Genomic DNA, 16,376 nt, shown 5'->3' on the forward strand with positions numbered 1-16,376 from the left:
CGGTTTGGACGTCCAGACTGCTTGAAAATTGGCTATCAATTAATGTTAATAAATACACACGAGATGGGTGAGTTCACCGTAATTCCAAAAGGGTGCAGCTCAGGTGGGCCCCCCCATAGTGTCTTTATGAAATCCACCCCAACCATTAGGTAATTCACCCCATGTTAAGCCTACGGTAAAAACTCAGCCCATCCATTGTTGAGGTGGGCCACACAATTGGAAACACTGTACAGGGAAAGCCTACCCTCCAAATTGTTTCCTTTGGTGGAGCCCACCTAAATCACGAATGGGCTTATTTTTGGATCTGATAACTAAACTTTTGTAGTGACATCTAAGGGCTTGCTTGGATTCGCGTATAGTATTGTATTGTATTGTATTTAGGTATTGTTCATGTATACATTAGAAGGTTTTCAGAATACATCCAAATCAATCAGAAACTAATCAATGTTTGGATATGAGGCATTGTTTGGCATAGTATACAATACGTTATACAGATTAATGTTTGGATACGACGTATTATATCTGTGTATTATACAATCTTAATTGGGTCGGGTGGCCTGTTTGACATATGGAACTTTCTAATTTCTAGCCTAGATGATTTTCACGTTGAAATGTACCAAATGAACGGTCCCGATCTTATACTGCATAGGTACCAGATATCTTGTAATCATACAAATTTCAAACTTTCATCCGCTGCCGAATACAATGCAATGAATACGAAGTATTGACGGCAATAGAACCCATTGACAATACTCTACTGTCGGTTCGAAAATTTGGCCGGAGTTTGTATTCGCACGCATGGGATTCAATTCCTCTTCACTCCAATTCAAATACCGTAAACGTCAGATCATAACTTCTAATACGATACAATACATCCCAAAACACGTATCCAAACAGGCCCTTGGTTAGAGTGGATTGTGTATAATCATTACAGTAGGCCTTATAAAAAATAAAGGGTCTACGTTTCTCGTTTCCTTGCTGTATCCCACGTCAATCACAAATCAGCCTTACTTCTTTTGGCTCTGGACCTAACATGAGATTATAAATTTAATGGTCACAGTCAATGTCATATATACATCATTGTGGGCCCATCAAAAATGAGGCCTGGGGTTAAATTCTTTAATGAGAATGTCTAATGTAGGAGCGGGTGACTATAGGTTAAGGTACAACTAAAATAATTTCTAACCTTTCATGTGAATGAGACATCGAACCCTTTTAATAGGTTAGCCCAATCAGAAAATTGCTCAATATCCACTCACGAAGTAGACCATACTTTTGTTTTGCTAATTACCAATGTCTGGAAGTTAATTTGTATGGTGTGGCCCACTTGATGTGTAGATGGGCTGACTAATGTATAAGAGATCCCCATGATGGGGCCTACCTGTTAGAAAGGCTTGATGTGACAGACACTAAATACTTGGGAAGTTACCATGAGGGTGGAATATAGCTTGTGTTCAAGCCGCTGGACTTGCCGATTTGGTATAAGGGTGGGGGATGGATACGGAAGCATATCATTGATTATTTACAGGGCCGCTATGATATACATGTAAGACTCACTTTGGCTATTAGATTTGTAATCTCATGTTAGGCCCAAAGTCAAACAATCATGGCAGACTTGTGATTCATTTGAGCAATAAAGACATTGCTCGTAATTTTTATAGGACACATCATGATGATTATATGCAATCCATTTAAATCATTAGATGCAATACGAAAACTTAGGCTTGAGGCCCAAAAATAAAGATCAACCATGATTTATGAGGACCACATCAAAGAAAACAATTTAGAGGATGAGCATTGCCCTGTATATTATTTCTAATATTGTGTTCCACCTAAATCACCAATGTGGCTGATATTTGGGACTTCGGCCTAATATTGGGTTACGCACTTAGTGATCAGGGTAGATTTCAAATGAACACGGATAGGGCCCATCCCAACAGGGAATTCATTTTCTTTCTCTCCCTCTATTTATTAACATTAATCAATAGCCAGTTTTCAAGTAGGTTGGAACTACAACCAGTTTATAAATTCCAGATTAACTAATGTCAATAAGTATCACATTACTTTGGAAAAAAGGTTTGGCGTTAATCTGAAATCCACCCCGGCCCACCATTGGCTATGTTACCCCATGTTAAGACCACGGCCCAACAGTCAGCCCAATATGTGATTCCAGTGGACAAAATGATTGGAAACAACTTAAAGAGCAAAGATCACCCTCCAAAAAATTATTTCCCTCAGTGTGGCCCACACAAATAACGGATGAGACGGAATTTTGGGCCTATAAAAATCAAGGTTGGATATTTCTCTGCCGACTCTTTCCCTTGTGTGTCTTGCCACAGGTTAACATGAGTTTTTGTCATGGCTTAACATAGGATGACACATCTGATGATCAGAGAGGATCTTACATACACATCAGGGTAAAAAATCTCTCCCACCTGCTTCTGTAAATTAGTGATATGCCTGCAAAAGGGGTGTTCTTGATCTAAATGGGTTGGACCAAAAGCTATACTCCAATCATGTAATAACTTTCAAAGAATTAAGTGCATTTAGACATTTATCTATTCAATAAGTTATTCCTATCATGAGGATCTCCTAGTTCAATGGTCAGTTCTATCTACAGATCAAGTGGGCCCAGCCATATAAAATTGACAAATATTGATAAATAAAGAAACAAGAGTGTGGCATGCTTAATGAGTATTTATTGTAGAGTCTTACAAAAGGTAATTCTCATGATAAGGCCAACCTATTTAGGCGGTTAGATGTTCAATACAAGTGAAATGTTGGAAGTCATCTGCTCGTTGGACCTAGTTCAGCCCGTTGAACTTGAGACAAGTTTCTTTTTAAAAGACACCTGCTCTTATTTTTATACTATAAATGTGTAATCTTATTTTAGTTCTGGAGCCAAAACATCAGGTTGACCTATGATTCAAAGTGACCAATCAAGGAAAACAATTGGAAGAGAAACATCCACACTTGATTTTTTACAAGACCCACCGTGATGATTATATGCCATCCACTCCATTCATTAGATGCCACAATAAAACTTAGGCCGTTGGCCAAAAATCAAACGATTTCTTGATTCAGGTGGTCCACAACAAAGAAACAGTTCGGAAGGTGAGGCAGTACATCAGTTCCAATTGTGTGATCCACCTTAACCAAGGATGGGGCTGGTTTTTCAGCCCTAGGCGTAGCATGGGGTTGCACATCTGCTGGTTGGGGTGGATTTTACATACGCACCACAATAGGGCCCACCGAGTTGCAACCCTCGATAGAAAATTCGGTATGATTATTAACATGAATTAATCTTCATTTTCTAAGCTAGTTGGATGTCGAACCAATTGAACTTGAGAGTCTTTGTGTATTAATTATTAATATTAATTAATCCCATTTTCTAAGCTGGTTGAACATCCAACTCAAGTCCAATCGGTTGGATGTCTAACCATTTTATAAAATGAGAATTAATTAACGTTAATAAATATATGAAAAGTTTTATATAATGTTACTTTGGAAAAAGGGTGGCAAATTGGTAAGCCTTACTGTTTACACCTGCCCGATCATAGCCCGATCAAACTGTCTAGATGATGCTACGTGGCATTCACACACACATGATGCAGATAAACTTCAAGAATAGTTAGAGATGTGCACATGTAGTAACATTAAATGCTAGAGTTTCATCCTAAATAACTTTCTACAAAGTAAATATGTAAAAATTTTCAAACATTAAATGTTAAATACCTATTAGTAGCAACTCTCTACAGATACAAGAGATCATTGATGTAAGGACTTTAGTAATGTTTCCTATGCAAGAGTGATAACATGAGACTCTAAAAAACTTTCCTATGTATGATTGGAATAATGAGTACATTTCTTTTATACACATGACCTAATATAATGAGATATGCTTATGGAGGTAATCAATGAGATTTATACAGCCTATTATCATAATATCTCACGACAAGAAATCTTATGCAAGTTCTCATAAGTCTATTAAATCAACACTCGATGAAGAGTTCCGGGCTCTTGCCATAGACAACCAAATATTCTATAGTGTAACGCTATTTACTTTAATTTTTTAGCTTAAATATTCTACTTTCGTCCAACCATGCTATAGCAAGTTCAAAATTCATAGTTTAGCTTAGATCTGTCTTTGTCTAGCACCATCATTGTAGTACACCATAGAAGTATGTTAAATAGTCACGTCTTCTTTTGGATTCCACCTATCACCGAGTTCTTACTTGAGAAATAACACTAGCAAGTCCTGTAGACCATACATCTCAGTTGTTTTATCCACACAAGCAATCAAACAATTATTTTTGTTTCTCTATTTAATATACTTTTCATTAGTTGATTATACTGTTCTTTAATTTAAATTAATAAAATCAGTGATCAACAATTTTAATTTTGGCCATTCATTAAGAAACTTGATACGTTATTGCCTTTGAAGGAAAAATCATCAACACAAGACAAAAGATCTCATTTTGAAGGAATAATCCTCCCCATAAATCGCCTGCTCGTTGTCACAATCAATGGCTGAACAATCAGTTTAACCTTCACAGGTTTTATCCTAATCCAGCTACTCTAACGCTCGAGGTCACAAGCAATCAATTAATTTGAATTGAGTATAACTCTAACATGCCTAACACTATTCATAATTGCACACATTTAAACAAATTCAAGTAGTTCGTTACATGTGTGACCATGTGTCTAGATTAAACAATAATACCTATCATAATGTTTAGGTGAAATCCACCCTGACCATTAGGTGTGTCCCCTATCTAGGCCCAGGGCTGAAATTCAGCTCCATCATTGGCTCAGTGAACCACACAATTGGAAAGGAGTACAGGGGATGCCTCACCCTCCAAATCCATTCCCTTGGCGTGGGCCACTGAATTAGGAAAGGGCATGATTTTCGGGCCAATGGCCTAAGTTTTACTATGGCATTTAATGTTGGAGTGGGTTGCATATAATCATCATGATGGGCCCTATAAAATCAAGGGTGGATGCCTCTCCCCCAATTATTTCATTTGGTATGGCCCACGTGAAACACTAGTGAATTTGATGTTTTGGTCCCGGTCTTAAATGAAAATTACACATCTAATAGTCAGAATGGATCTAACGTACATATCAAGATAGATCCCGTAGAAAATAAGAGCCCGTATCCAATACAATTATTTTTCTACCTCTGAGTTACATGAATTGAATTAAATGCAACAGCAGATCCCAGCAGGCTGGACAGTCCAACCAGCAGATAACTTCCAACATTTCATTGTATACACATCCAACCCATCTAAATAGGTTGGCCCCATCATGATAGCTACCTTTTGCAGTACTCAACAACAGACGCTCATTTAGTATACCATAATTATGTTTCTCTATTTATCCAGCTCTGTACCTTGTTTCATACGGTGGGGCCCACTTGATGTATAGATAAAACTGACCATTGCATTAGGAGATCTTGGTGGCCCACTTGATGTATAGATAAAACTGACCATTGCATTAGGAGATCTTGGTGATAGGTACTATCTGCTCTAGATGTCCAAGCACTTAAATTCTTTGGAAGCTTCACATGGGTTGGTGAAAGCTTTTATTACATCACTGTTTTCTAAAAGAGGTGGGAGACTGGGCGTCAACCCTTGATTTTTTTTGGGCCCACCATGATGTACATGTGAGATCTTCTCCAATTATTTAGATGTGTCATCCTTGATTTTTACATGGTCCACCGTAATAATTATATGAAATCATCTTCAACCATTAGTTACCAACCTTAGGCTTGAGACCCAAATTTCAATTCCATCCAGATTCATGTGAGCCACACAAGGGGATTATTTTAGACTGATGAGCTTGCTTGCCCTATACACTGTTTCTAATCATTTAGTCACCAGAATCACGTAAAGGGCTGATTGTTTGGGCCCGGGGCTTAACATGGGATGAGAAATAGGATTATTAATATTAATTAATCTTTAATTTCTAAGTTGGTTGTACGTCCAATCAAAGCAGGGCCCACCGAAGGAACGGTTTGGATCATTGGAAGTTGTACAACGTGTAAAATTTTTGTGCATCGAATAGGGTAATTAAAAATTGAATCCCATAGAAAGCAGCTATTTTCTATTTACCCTGGCCTTTTCTCGCTCGGCATCCAAACACCCTACATGGATTTAAACGAAATAGAGGATTACTAAGTTGTAGCAATCCGTTCACCGTACCGATGGTACATATGCTTGCTAATCAAGACCGTCCATCACATAGCCTTATCTTATTGAGCATCAACTAAACACGCACACGCACACTGATCGGATGGTCAGGATCCTCAAAAAAAGCGATTCAGTACACAGCCATTCAGTTCAACCGCCCATTTGATGGATGTCAATTGGATGGTCAGGATCCTCAAAGGATTCCAACCATTGTCAGTTCAATCATGTTAAGATCCTCTGCGCATACAACGCTATATAGCTAGCTGGAATCGGATTGCGTACTGAGTTACTCAGTACGCTCTTATCGTACTGAGTAAACTTTGTTGGGCCCATCGTGACTGCATGTAGTTTATCCACGCCGTCCATCCGTTTTTCCAGATCATTTTAGTGGTTGAGACCAAAATTTAAATATATCAAAAGCTCAAGTGGACCATACCACAGGAAACAGTGGAAGTATTGATTTCCACCATTGAAACATTCCTAAGGCCCACAGTGGTGTTTATTTGTCATCCAACCAGTTCATAAGATCATACAGACATGGATGAAGGGAAAAAGCAAATATAAGGTTGATCTAAAACTTCTGTGGCCCCCAAGAACTTTTCAACGGTAGATATTCAATTCACACTGTTTCATGGGGTGTGTTCCACTTGAGTTTTTGATATCCTTCATTTTTGGGCTGCACCCCTAAAATTATCTGGTAAAATGGATGGACGGAACGGATTAAATGTATGAATGACATTAGGCCCCACAGGGTTTACTCAGTACGCTAAGCGTACTGAGTTACTCAGTACGCAATCCGCTTCCCGTTTTATATCTCCCACCCAAGCAGGGGTGGGACTTGGCTGTGACCCGGAGCCAGCTATGTGGGTGGTACCTTAACCATGGGGTCCACCTCGATGCATGATTTGTATATCTACGCCGTCCATCCATATTTAAAACTCAATTTATGGCATGAGCCCAAAAACGAACCAGATAAAAATCTCAGGTGGACCACACCACAAGAAACAGTGGTGATTGAACGCCCACCATTAAAAACTTCCTAGACTCCACTGTAGTGTTTATTTTCCATCCAACCTGTTGATAAGGTCAGCTACACCTGTATGAATGGAAAACACAAATATCAGCTCGATCCAAAACTTTTGTCGCCCACAAGAATTTTTTAAGTGCTGCCATTTAATCACCACAGTTTCCGTTGGTGTGGTGCACCTGTGATTTGAATCTTTTAATTTTTGGTCTTATACCATAAATTAAGTTTTTCAGAGCGTATGGACGGTGTAGATATACAACGCATACATCGAGGTGGGCCTCACGGTCAGGGTACCACCCAAATCCATGGTACCTGGGTCCCAGCCAAGCGGCACCCCCCAAACGGAGGATATCTTAGAAACCGTTAGAGCTGTTTTCTTTTCCCTCCCTCGTCAGATAAGCAAAAGCATTTCAACCACAGCCATGAACTGCTGTGGTGGGGCTCTAACCCTACCATACATCTTGCCACTTCATCACCTTCCGAACCCTAACCCTAATCACTCTCTCAAATTCTCCACCTCGTCTTCTCCATTCCTCTCCTCCTCCAATTCTCCCAAAATCACCATCCCTGGGAACTTCAATCGCCTACGGAATCGCCGCAACCGCTCATCGAAGGATGCGTGCTTTTCAGATCTTCCGCTTCTTCCCTTCCAATCAGAAGAGGTCCAGTTTCATTTCTCCGTTTTTTTTTTTTCCCTTCCTTTTAGTTGAATTTGATTTGCAGATATCCTGATTTGTTAGGAAGTAGATAGAAAAGGAAACGCCTCTTGGGAAATGGGCCGATACTGGGCTTGTTCTATCCGAGCCCAGGACCATGAGGACACTTTCTGGGCTCCTCTATTTGATCATTCGATGTAGAACTTGTCTTGTTGCATTTGAGTGGACCGGGCCTGCCCAATTCCGTCGTGTAACCTGGTCTGTCCAAAGTCCTGACGGGCCGCCCTGCTTTGGCCATCATTGCTGGAATTGGTTGCCAGGCGGGCTGGGCTTGGGCCCTGATTATTTACAGGTGGGCTGGGCCTGCTGAGGTGTTAGCTCTCAGGCCTAGATAAGCTTGTCATGTAGGATTTCAAGTGGACTAGACTGGTCTGGTTCCTTACTAGTAGGCTGGGCCTGTCAAGCCTATCAGCTCATGGGCGAGGCCCAATAAGGCTTACCCTACCTTGTTCTCACCCCTATCCACGGACTCTCACAATTTGGAATTTTGATTCACATGTTCCTCCCAAAAGGTGGAAAGAGTAATCCATGATTGATAATAAGTTTCAGCATGAGTGGACAAGGTTCGGGTAGGGTCTACATTATCATATTCGCATAAGTTTCTTTAATTTTATGGAGAAGTCGAATCCGCCCAGCCAGACCTCACTTGGGTAGTAAAAACATTCCAGCGTCCATGTTTGCATGGTCCCATTGTGGAGGGAGCATAGCCATTTATCACATTGATGATCCTGACCGTCTGATTGGTGACCATTGAACGAATTGTTAAAAAGAAAATGCTCGACGGTGCATCCAGAAGAAGAAATTCTAGCTAGTCAAAAGTGTTATATCATTGTGATTGTCAAGCTAACTGGTCCATCCACAATGGGGGCCCATAATCGGACGGTCCAGTTAATATGCATGCGCATGGTGGATGAGTTGTAGCACCCTTCCAAGGTTCAGCAGCCCTGATAGCACCTGCCTTTTTTTCTCCTCATTTTGTGAATTATCTGTTTTTGGTCAATCGTGAGATCAATAACTTGCTTCACATTTTATGATCTCCGCGATTTCCTAAGTTTCATTATCAATTGCTAACCGATTTACAATTCAAGAATGTTCATGTTGTGAATGAAGAGCTTGTTGTGGTGAACCTTGCGAGAATGTTAATGCTTTTATTACTGAAGGAATTAGTTTTGAACCTACTGTGCACATAGCACATCGAGAATCAGGACTCAGGATACAGCCATCACCCACCTTCAATCACATTTTGAAATGTGTTGGGATTCCAAACTGGCATCTGTGGATGGCAGGAGTGTTGACTTGCTCTTTTTCTTCTTTTATATCTTGTGATCAAAGGTTCCAATTTTAAGATTTGGGAGGTTTTGATTTTTCCACCCTTCTTCTTCTCTTTAGGTTCTTGTTCCATCAGAGATGAAGACTTTGCACTTGTATGAATCTAGGTTTCTTGCATTGCTAGAAGAGGTACCGTTCTTTCCTCATATCACCTCTTGCAATATCATTTGAGATATGAAGTCGTTTAACTTTGGTGCTAAAGTGTTTATTGGTCACATTTTTCTTAGTTTTCTCCATTTTCCCGTTTGACTGTACTACTAAGCAAAATGCAAGTTTTACGTGCTGTAGAAGTAAATGGAATGGTGGGGAGAATTATATATTTTTCAAAGTATATCTATATTGTGTTAAGAAGTGCATGATTCTACTATTTCTGTTACTTCCATGACATGACCATTCTGTTATGGCAAGTGGGTTCAAAGAGACAGCTAATGACATTGGATTGTCTTCTTTTTTTTCCTCTTATTAGGCGTGGATACCAAAAAGAAAGAAAAAAGAAAAGAAAAGAAAAGAAAATTAAAAAAGAAAAAGGGAGTTCTTTCACATCTCTTATTTATTCTGTTTGGTTGCAGGCATTAGTTTCAAAGAAGCTCTTTGTTCATTTTGTGTTAGAGCCAGTTCTTACTAGCGGATCTTCACTTGGAGCATCCTTTGCAGCCAGATATGGTAGTTTAGTTCTAATAGAAAACGTAAGCTTCTAGATGTTGACAAGAAGTTAGCTTCTTTACAAGTATTTTGTGGTCTAACATTTCACTTTACTGTTTCAGGTAGAACGACTAGAAATTGGAGCATTAGTTTCTATAAGGGGCATTGGTCGAGTTAGCATCGTGAAATTTGTACAAGTGAGTTATCAATGAAATTGTTGATATGAAGTTCATTCCAAAAAAAATAGAAGCTTCTCTGCATGTCTTTGCTTTGTCACTGTTGCATCCTTTAGCTATTGAGATACATGATCATCTACTACTTTTTGTGTCAATAAAGAATTTGTAACCTTAACGACGTCATTCGAACTAATTCGGAAATGTTACTGTCAGGCATGGTTTTGTTGTGGGAGTCTAAACATTGATAAATCCACCTGTAGATATACATGCACAGTATACGTTATTACATATCTGCAAAATATAACTTTCAATTGTCTGCATTTCATTGATCCTAACAGTACTTTCAGGATAAGCATGGGAAACGAATATCCATTTAGGCTTGTTGCTTTTGGCCATGGTCATGCTTTGATTTTTGAGGGGAGTCAAGTGGGAATTTAAGTTGGGTGTGCAAGGCAATGGAAATTCTTCCATTTCTTGTTGAGTAGTTGGATCTCGAGTGTTTTACTTGAACTGGTAGTAATAAAAAGCAAGGAGAGGTAAAAGAGATGCTTGGTGTAAATGGCTACATGATGGACTGACATCCAGAAGTGATGTTATCAAGTGTCAGTCACATGATTCTGAGAAGAAAAACTCATATGAGTATTGAAGTCACAAAATTCATGTAAAATGACTTTCAAGGCCTCCATCTAAATTGCTGAAAAAAACTAATTCTTGTGTTTTTGTCTGAGCTTAATGTTTTCTTGACCAAACTTCAATCTCATGGATCAGTCATGTCAGACCTTTCCTTCCTTTTTTTTTTCCTACTAAACCATGTCTTTCCTTTCCAGTTACAATTGGGTTTTTCTGCTTGTATCAATTGGATCCAATACCAATTTTTGAGTTAGTTTAGCAATTCCCTTTTATGGCATTGATTCTCTTTGGGATTGTTATTTGCTCAGCATTCAATGTATGCAGGCCAAAGTTGTGTCAATTTAATTTACTATTTAAGCATCATGGTTATGCAAATAATTAGCACAAATCTTACAAATAAGACATGAACATACTCCCAAGTGTCAATAGCTATTCACCTGTATATACTCTGTATTTGATACTGTAAACTGTTCTAGACTAATGTGGGCAACCACGAAAGAGTTAAGACTATATGGGGGATTATCTAGCATTGATATTTATTTCTATGGGCATCTTTTCTCTAGCCATTTTGAAACCATTCTCATGGCTCATAAACTGGGACTAAGGAGATAGAACTTTGACTAAGTTGAACAATTACAACTCTAGTGTAAAACATTAGGTTTCTTGATATAATGCTATTTTTTAATGGTATATAACATTCTTCGTATCTAAAGGAAAGGATCATGTGCACACATTGCATACTGAGAGTTAGTGCACACCATCTTCCATTGTCCAAGAATGGTGGATGGGATCCCGGTGTGTTTCAAAACATGATTTGGAAGTCCCATTTGAAATACACTTTGATTCATGCCCACTATCTTTGGTTGGTGGAAGACAGGTGTGCACCCACCCTTGGCAAGCTGGCATTCACTGTTCACAATGTGCACTGAAGTTGGCATATCTAGATGTTCTTTTAAATCTTTGTCAATATTATACGTGTTTACAACTTCGTAAAATGATCTTTCAAGATAAATTCAGAAATAAGGAGATCTTCATTTCTGGCATATAAATTCATGGAGGACTATTGCTATTTTGCCTTGGAGCATTCAACATCAGGATGGTCATCATATTCTTGCTTTCATAAAGAGTATCTGCTACAGTTTGCTTGGTTGCCATTCTCAATCGAAATAAAAATTTGCCTCAGATGGAACCCTACTTGAGAGGAGTTGTCATACCGCTGCAAGACAATATTCCAGATAGTCCAATCAAAATAAATTCTACAGTGATGGAGCTGTCAGAAGCTCTTTACAGTTTAAATAGCTTGCAAATCAAATTGAAGGTAGTCATTGCTAACTTCAGATGTTTCATTGTCATTTTTATCATCACTCTTCCCTGCTGCATAATATAATAAAATGTTTGCTCATAATTCTCAATTAGTCAGGCTTCCAAGGATGAATTGTTGCAGACCCCTCTTGCAAATTCTCTAAGATGGGCTGAGAAAGAACGAATTGTAGACTGTGATATAGCTTTCATTCCATCATTAGCTGAGCGTGTATCCTTTGCAGCACTCCAACCTGTTTCAGGTGCGTGTCTACGTTCAAGCTGAATGATCACTTAAATATTCTGTCAGTGGATTTCATATTTGTATCGTAGTAGGATCAAGGTTTGTACTATCATCCAGTATCTCCCAATACATAGCGGTATCGTCCATGAACGATGAAGCTCTACCTGCCCATATTGGCCCAAAACAGCTCAATGCAGGGCAATACGGAGCTGTGTCAGTGGTGAGCAATACAGTCCACCAATTTTCAACCTTGAGTAGGATAGTTTGCAAACCAAACTTTTGTCTCATATTTCAAAATTTCCTGTCCCTTAATAATTTTATGTCACAGGCTACATTTGCTGCAATTCCTGTCTGCATACCAAAGGTTCGAAATGGCACTCTACTTCTATGTAATCCCTAAACCAGCTATATACGAATTGTTGGATGCATCGAAATAATAATTGAAAAATAACTTGAAGAGGATTATTTGTAAGCCCATTATACTAATAGGTTCAGTTAAATTACATTAAAAAAAATCAATTAACTAAAAACAAGCTTATTCATAAAAGTGAAAGGGAGATTAAGTAAAACTAACTGCAGTAATTTTCAAATCTGAAAGTATTTCATTAGTAAAATGTAGTTACTGCAAACAATCTAGGTGAAAAGATGTGCATTAGGAGCCTTGTGGTCGCAAGGATAGAAAATCATCTTCGTTAGCTGAAAGGCCTGAGCATTATTTGTCCTAACAAAATGATAATAGCTCTCAATAATATGGAGAAAGAACGTCCATATCATTACTCATCCAGATTCAATGTCCTATTGAACTGAATGCTTAATGAGTAGTGACACATTGCTCCAAGTCGGGCTGACATTTCTTTCTGATGAATAAGGCCACCTGCTGGAATCTGCTACCGGAGAAGAATCAACTTGCACATGCAATTTTCATTTTCTTGTCTATTTTTGGTAGCCAGCCTAGTGTTAATCTTCATGGATTTGATTAAATCCTGAGTTTGGAGGCTGATACCAGTCAATAAAGCAATGTCATTGTGGGCTCAGGAAATGCTTAGCTGAACAATCAGTTACTCTTCTAGACTTCCCAACGTGTACAACCCTGATGAAACTCATTATAACTCATTATAAACAGAGTAATTAGATGACGGGTATCTATGTTACCTGAGGGCCGTTAACCACAACAGGTACAGCAAGGATCAGGTGCAGGAGATTCTCTAACCTCAGATTCCCATAATACAAGTATGGCAAGGATCAATGGTGTAGCTCCTAAGCATAACCATACATTTCTCAGTAACATTGACAAGACGGGCTTTTAGCCTGACTGCTACAACTCACTTTTGGATTCTGGATCTCTACTATATATAATACCATCTAGAGGCATGCAGCTGGTTGGGAACGGATGGCCCAGATTAATGAAAGTAGCATTTTGTCAAATTTAGCCCTACAAGCAGTCGTAGGGAAAAAGAAAAATAGAACGTGTCTGGGGCATTTTTGTCATTTTAATTCTTTCAAAAGAGTAGCCAGCTCCCACTTCTCTTTGCATATTGCCTTTACTGAGACAGGAAGTAGCTGCTCCTACTCCTCTTTCCATATTGCCTTCACCAAGACAAAAGTAGCCCGCTCCCACTTCTTTTTGAGTATTGCCTTCAGACAGAAAGGAAGTAGCTTGCTCCCACTTCTTGTCCTCTTTGCCTGCAGTCAACACCGAGGAGGATGACTAGCCTACTCCCACTTCTCCTCCTCTTTACCTATAGCCAGCACCAAGGCAGATGAGTAGCCTGCCCCCATTTCTCCTCTTTGCGTGTAGTTGCACCCAGATTTAAGTATTTGGAAGCCCATGCAACAAAAGCTCTGGAGCCCATTGTGATGACTGTGAGATCCATTACATGCATCCATTGCACCAGTACATGTTAGGACCTCAGTTCAAAAAAGAGGGAGATCTAAAACTCGAGTGGGCCATGGCACTGGAAAATGTAGGGTGGGTTGCCCTGAAAGTAGGGCTCCATTGAAACTAGGACTCCTCTCCCACGTAGATCTAGAATTATGAGTTCCGTGAAAGGAATATGTGATCCTTAATTGAGAATCTGATTGACTAAGCCAAGTACTCCGGTTATTTGGATGCTCGGAATCAGGTATCCCTACTTAGCAATTCAAGGCAATGCTCGTCCCACTCGTAGTTGCAAGAGGTTGTCATGGCATCTCATTAATGGATGTAGGCGGCACCAGACCCATATGTCCGAGTATCCTTTGTTGCCTCCTCGTCCCAAACTACTTTGGGTGTACTTTATGAAGCCTGATTGCTTGGACCAAGTTCAACGGATGGTTGTCTCCTGGCATTAACACCATGGTTCAAAAACCCAAAAATCAACTCACCTTGATGTTCAGTGAGGTCGGATTGACTCAAATCAACTCAACATTTAATTGTTCTAAATTAAAATTATTAAGAAAGGTGATAAATATTTCAAATAGGTATTTTGTATAAGAAACAAAAAATGGAAACCAAAATAGCAACATAAGAGGTTGACAAGCTGGTTAAGGGTGTCACACCAAGTGAAGCTGACTCAGCTGAGTCTTCCTGATTCGCGTCCATTCAGTCCGAGTTCTGAGTTTCTCAGCAACTCAGCTTGAAATCTCACTGAGTGGAGTTGACTCGGCTAGTTACGTGTTGAGTCAGCGAATTTTAGAACTAAGATTAACACTTCTTTACCTGGGTTTGGGACTGGCCAGTGAATTGCCGCTAGGCGAAGTTTCTTTGGATATCAACAACATTTAGATGTTTCACTTTTCGGATATGTGAAGCTTTTACAGCTCTCATTTTATTTTTCATGCATCATATCGATTGCTCTGTGCTGTTAACATTTTCTATTGTCAATGAACCAAACTTAGCATAGAAAATAGTAATTCAAGCTGGCATGCCCATTGACAGGAATGACACGTTCGGAATTGCTAGCTTTGCAGAGAGAGAAATTACAGGCTATGGATTTGAAAGACAGACCAGAAAGGCTAGCCAATTCATTACAATTGGTCAAGCAGCAAATCGCCGTGGTTGCTGCCAAGCTTGCTATTCAGTCGTTGGAAGCATAGTTAGCCATAGAATGACCATTTGCTCCTGATCAAGCAGACTCGACTGCACAATTGGGCCATGCGCGCAGAAAAATCTAGCTGTTGAGCCAGTGAAATAACACACTAAAAATGCCTTTTTGGTGTTAGTGCATCTCAACGAGGGGTTTGTAACCATGAATAACATGGCAATATGGCATTGCATTTGTTCTTATAATATTTAAGGGTGGCAGACCAGCGAACTCAGCCTGGCTTTGGACCTGTCAGCTTGGCCCGTGGGACGGGCATGGGTGTGGCATGTATGGCAGAAGCAATATTAGGGTCAGGTCTGGGCTCTTAAGTAATTTTAGCCTGACCCAGTCCAGCCCGTTCCATGCCTGCATGTGTTCTGTCCTTGATATATGTATGCCATTTCAATATTTGGTTAGGCAATACATGCATCTTGCATGCAGACCCTTGGTTTCATTATCTGTTTCAATGTGCATGTGCAGCCCACATGATCAATGGATAGATTAAGAAGATTGTGATGTGGGACATGGGGTTTTGATCAGTTTTGGGGCTGGGGCTGGGTCAAAACTGTTTTTTGAGGGCTCGAGCTTGAGCCTGCTGTGCTAGGTGCATGTGGTTCGGGCCGTGGGCATAGGGCCATGCTTTAGTGGAGAAATAGAAAGTAATGATAAAAGGTCCACATTCATGGGCCACTTGTTTCCCAGCCGATGACTGAAGGGCCTATTATTTGTCTCAGTTCATATTCTTGGTGGGCCCGGTATGGACTTTTTTTTTTTTTGCCAACGCGGAGTTAGGCAAAAGGCCGGATGACAGCTTAGGGCTCACCCCCCAAACTGTTACCCGTCCCTCACCTAATCCGCTTCCCCAAAGTTTGTTCGTAAGCAGCATTCTACACGTGGGTCCCAGGAGCGGATTAGGTGAGACCCCCGATCCACCGAGGTGGGTGGGATCCCTGACTGTGGGGCCCATTGTGATGTAGTCCATCCTTACTGAAAGCTCATTTTTATGGTATGATCGAAAAAATGAATCAGATCCAAATCTCGTGGTTCAATACATGAAACA

At 39.8% G+C, this 16,376-nt stretch overlaps 1 protein-coding gene across 4 annotated transcripts; it reads left to right on the forward strand.

Annotated features, from left to right (window-relative positions):
• Positions 1 to 7,504: 7,504 nt before the first annotated feature.
• LOC131236616 (uncharacterized) lies at positions 7,505 to 15,566 on the forward strand. 4 transcript variants are annotated; one of them, XM_058233909.1, is made up of 7 exons: positions 7,505 to 7,880; positions 9,324 to 9,392; positions 9,833 to 9,949; positions 10,028 to 10,102; positions 11,895 to 12,029; positions 12,132 to 12,273; positions 15,172 to 15,566. In XM_058233909.1, the coding sequence occupies exons 1-7, from the start codon at positions 7,524 to 7,526 to the stop codon at positions 15,327 to 15,329; spliced, it is 1,053 nt and encodes a 350-aa protein (XP_058089892.1). In that variant the 5' UTR covers positions 7,505 to 7,523; the 3' UTR covers positions 15,330 to 15,566. The 4 variants fall into 4 exon arrangements, with proteins under 4 accessions (XP_058089892.1, XP_058089895.1, XP_058089894.1 ...); XM_058233912.1 differs by lacking the exon at positions 11,895 to 12,029; XM_058233911.1 differs by lacking the exon at positions 10,028 to 10,102.
• The last annotated feature ends 810 nt before the right edge of the window (positions 15,567 to 16,376 follow it).

The sequence above is a fragment of the Magnolia sinica genome, chromosome 2 (assembly GCF_029962835.1).
Source record: "Magnolia sinica isolate HGM2019 chromosome 2, MsV1, whole genome shotgun sequence".
NCBI classification, from domain to species: domain Eukaryota; kingdom Viridiplantae; phylum Streptophyta; class Magnoliopsida; order Magnoliales; family Magnoliaceae; genus Magnolia; species Magnolia sinica.

What these genes read in the sequence shown, in the direction of transcription:
- LOC131236616 (XM_058233909.1), top strand. Translation starts at nt 7,524, where the DNA reads ATGGTACCTGGGTCCCAGCCAAGCGGCACCCCCCAAACGGAGGATATC. An exon ending in TTCCCTTCCAATCAGAAGAG is followed by an intron (nt 7,881 to 9,323) that starts GTCCAGTTTCAT and finishes TCTTCTCTTTAG; the next exon opens with GTTCTTGTTCCATCAGAGAT. An exon ending in GCATCGTGAAATTTGTACAA is followed by an intron (nt 10,103 to 11,894) that starts GTGAGTTATCAA and finishes AATTTGCCTCAG; the next exon opens with ATGGAACCCTACTTGAGAGG.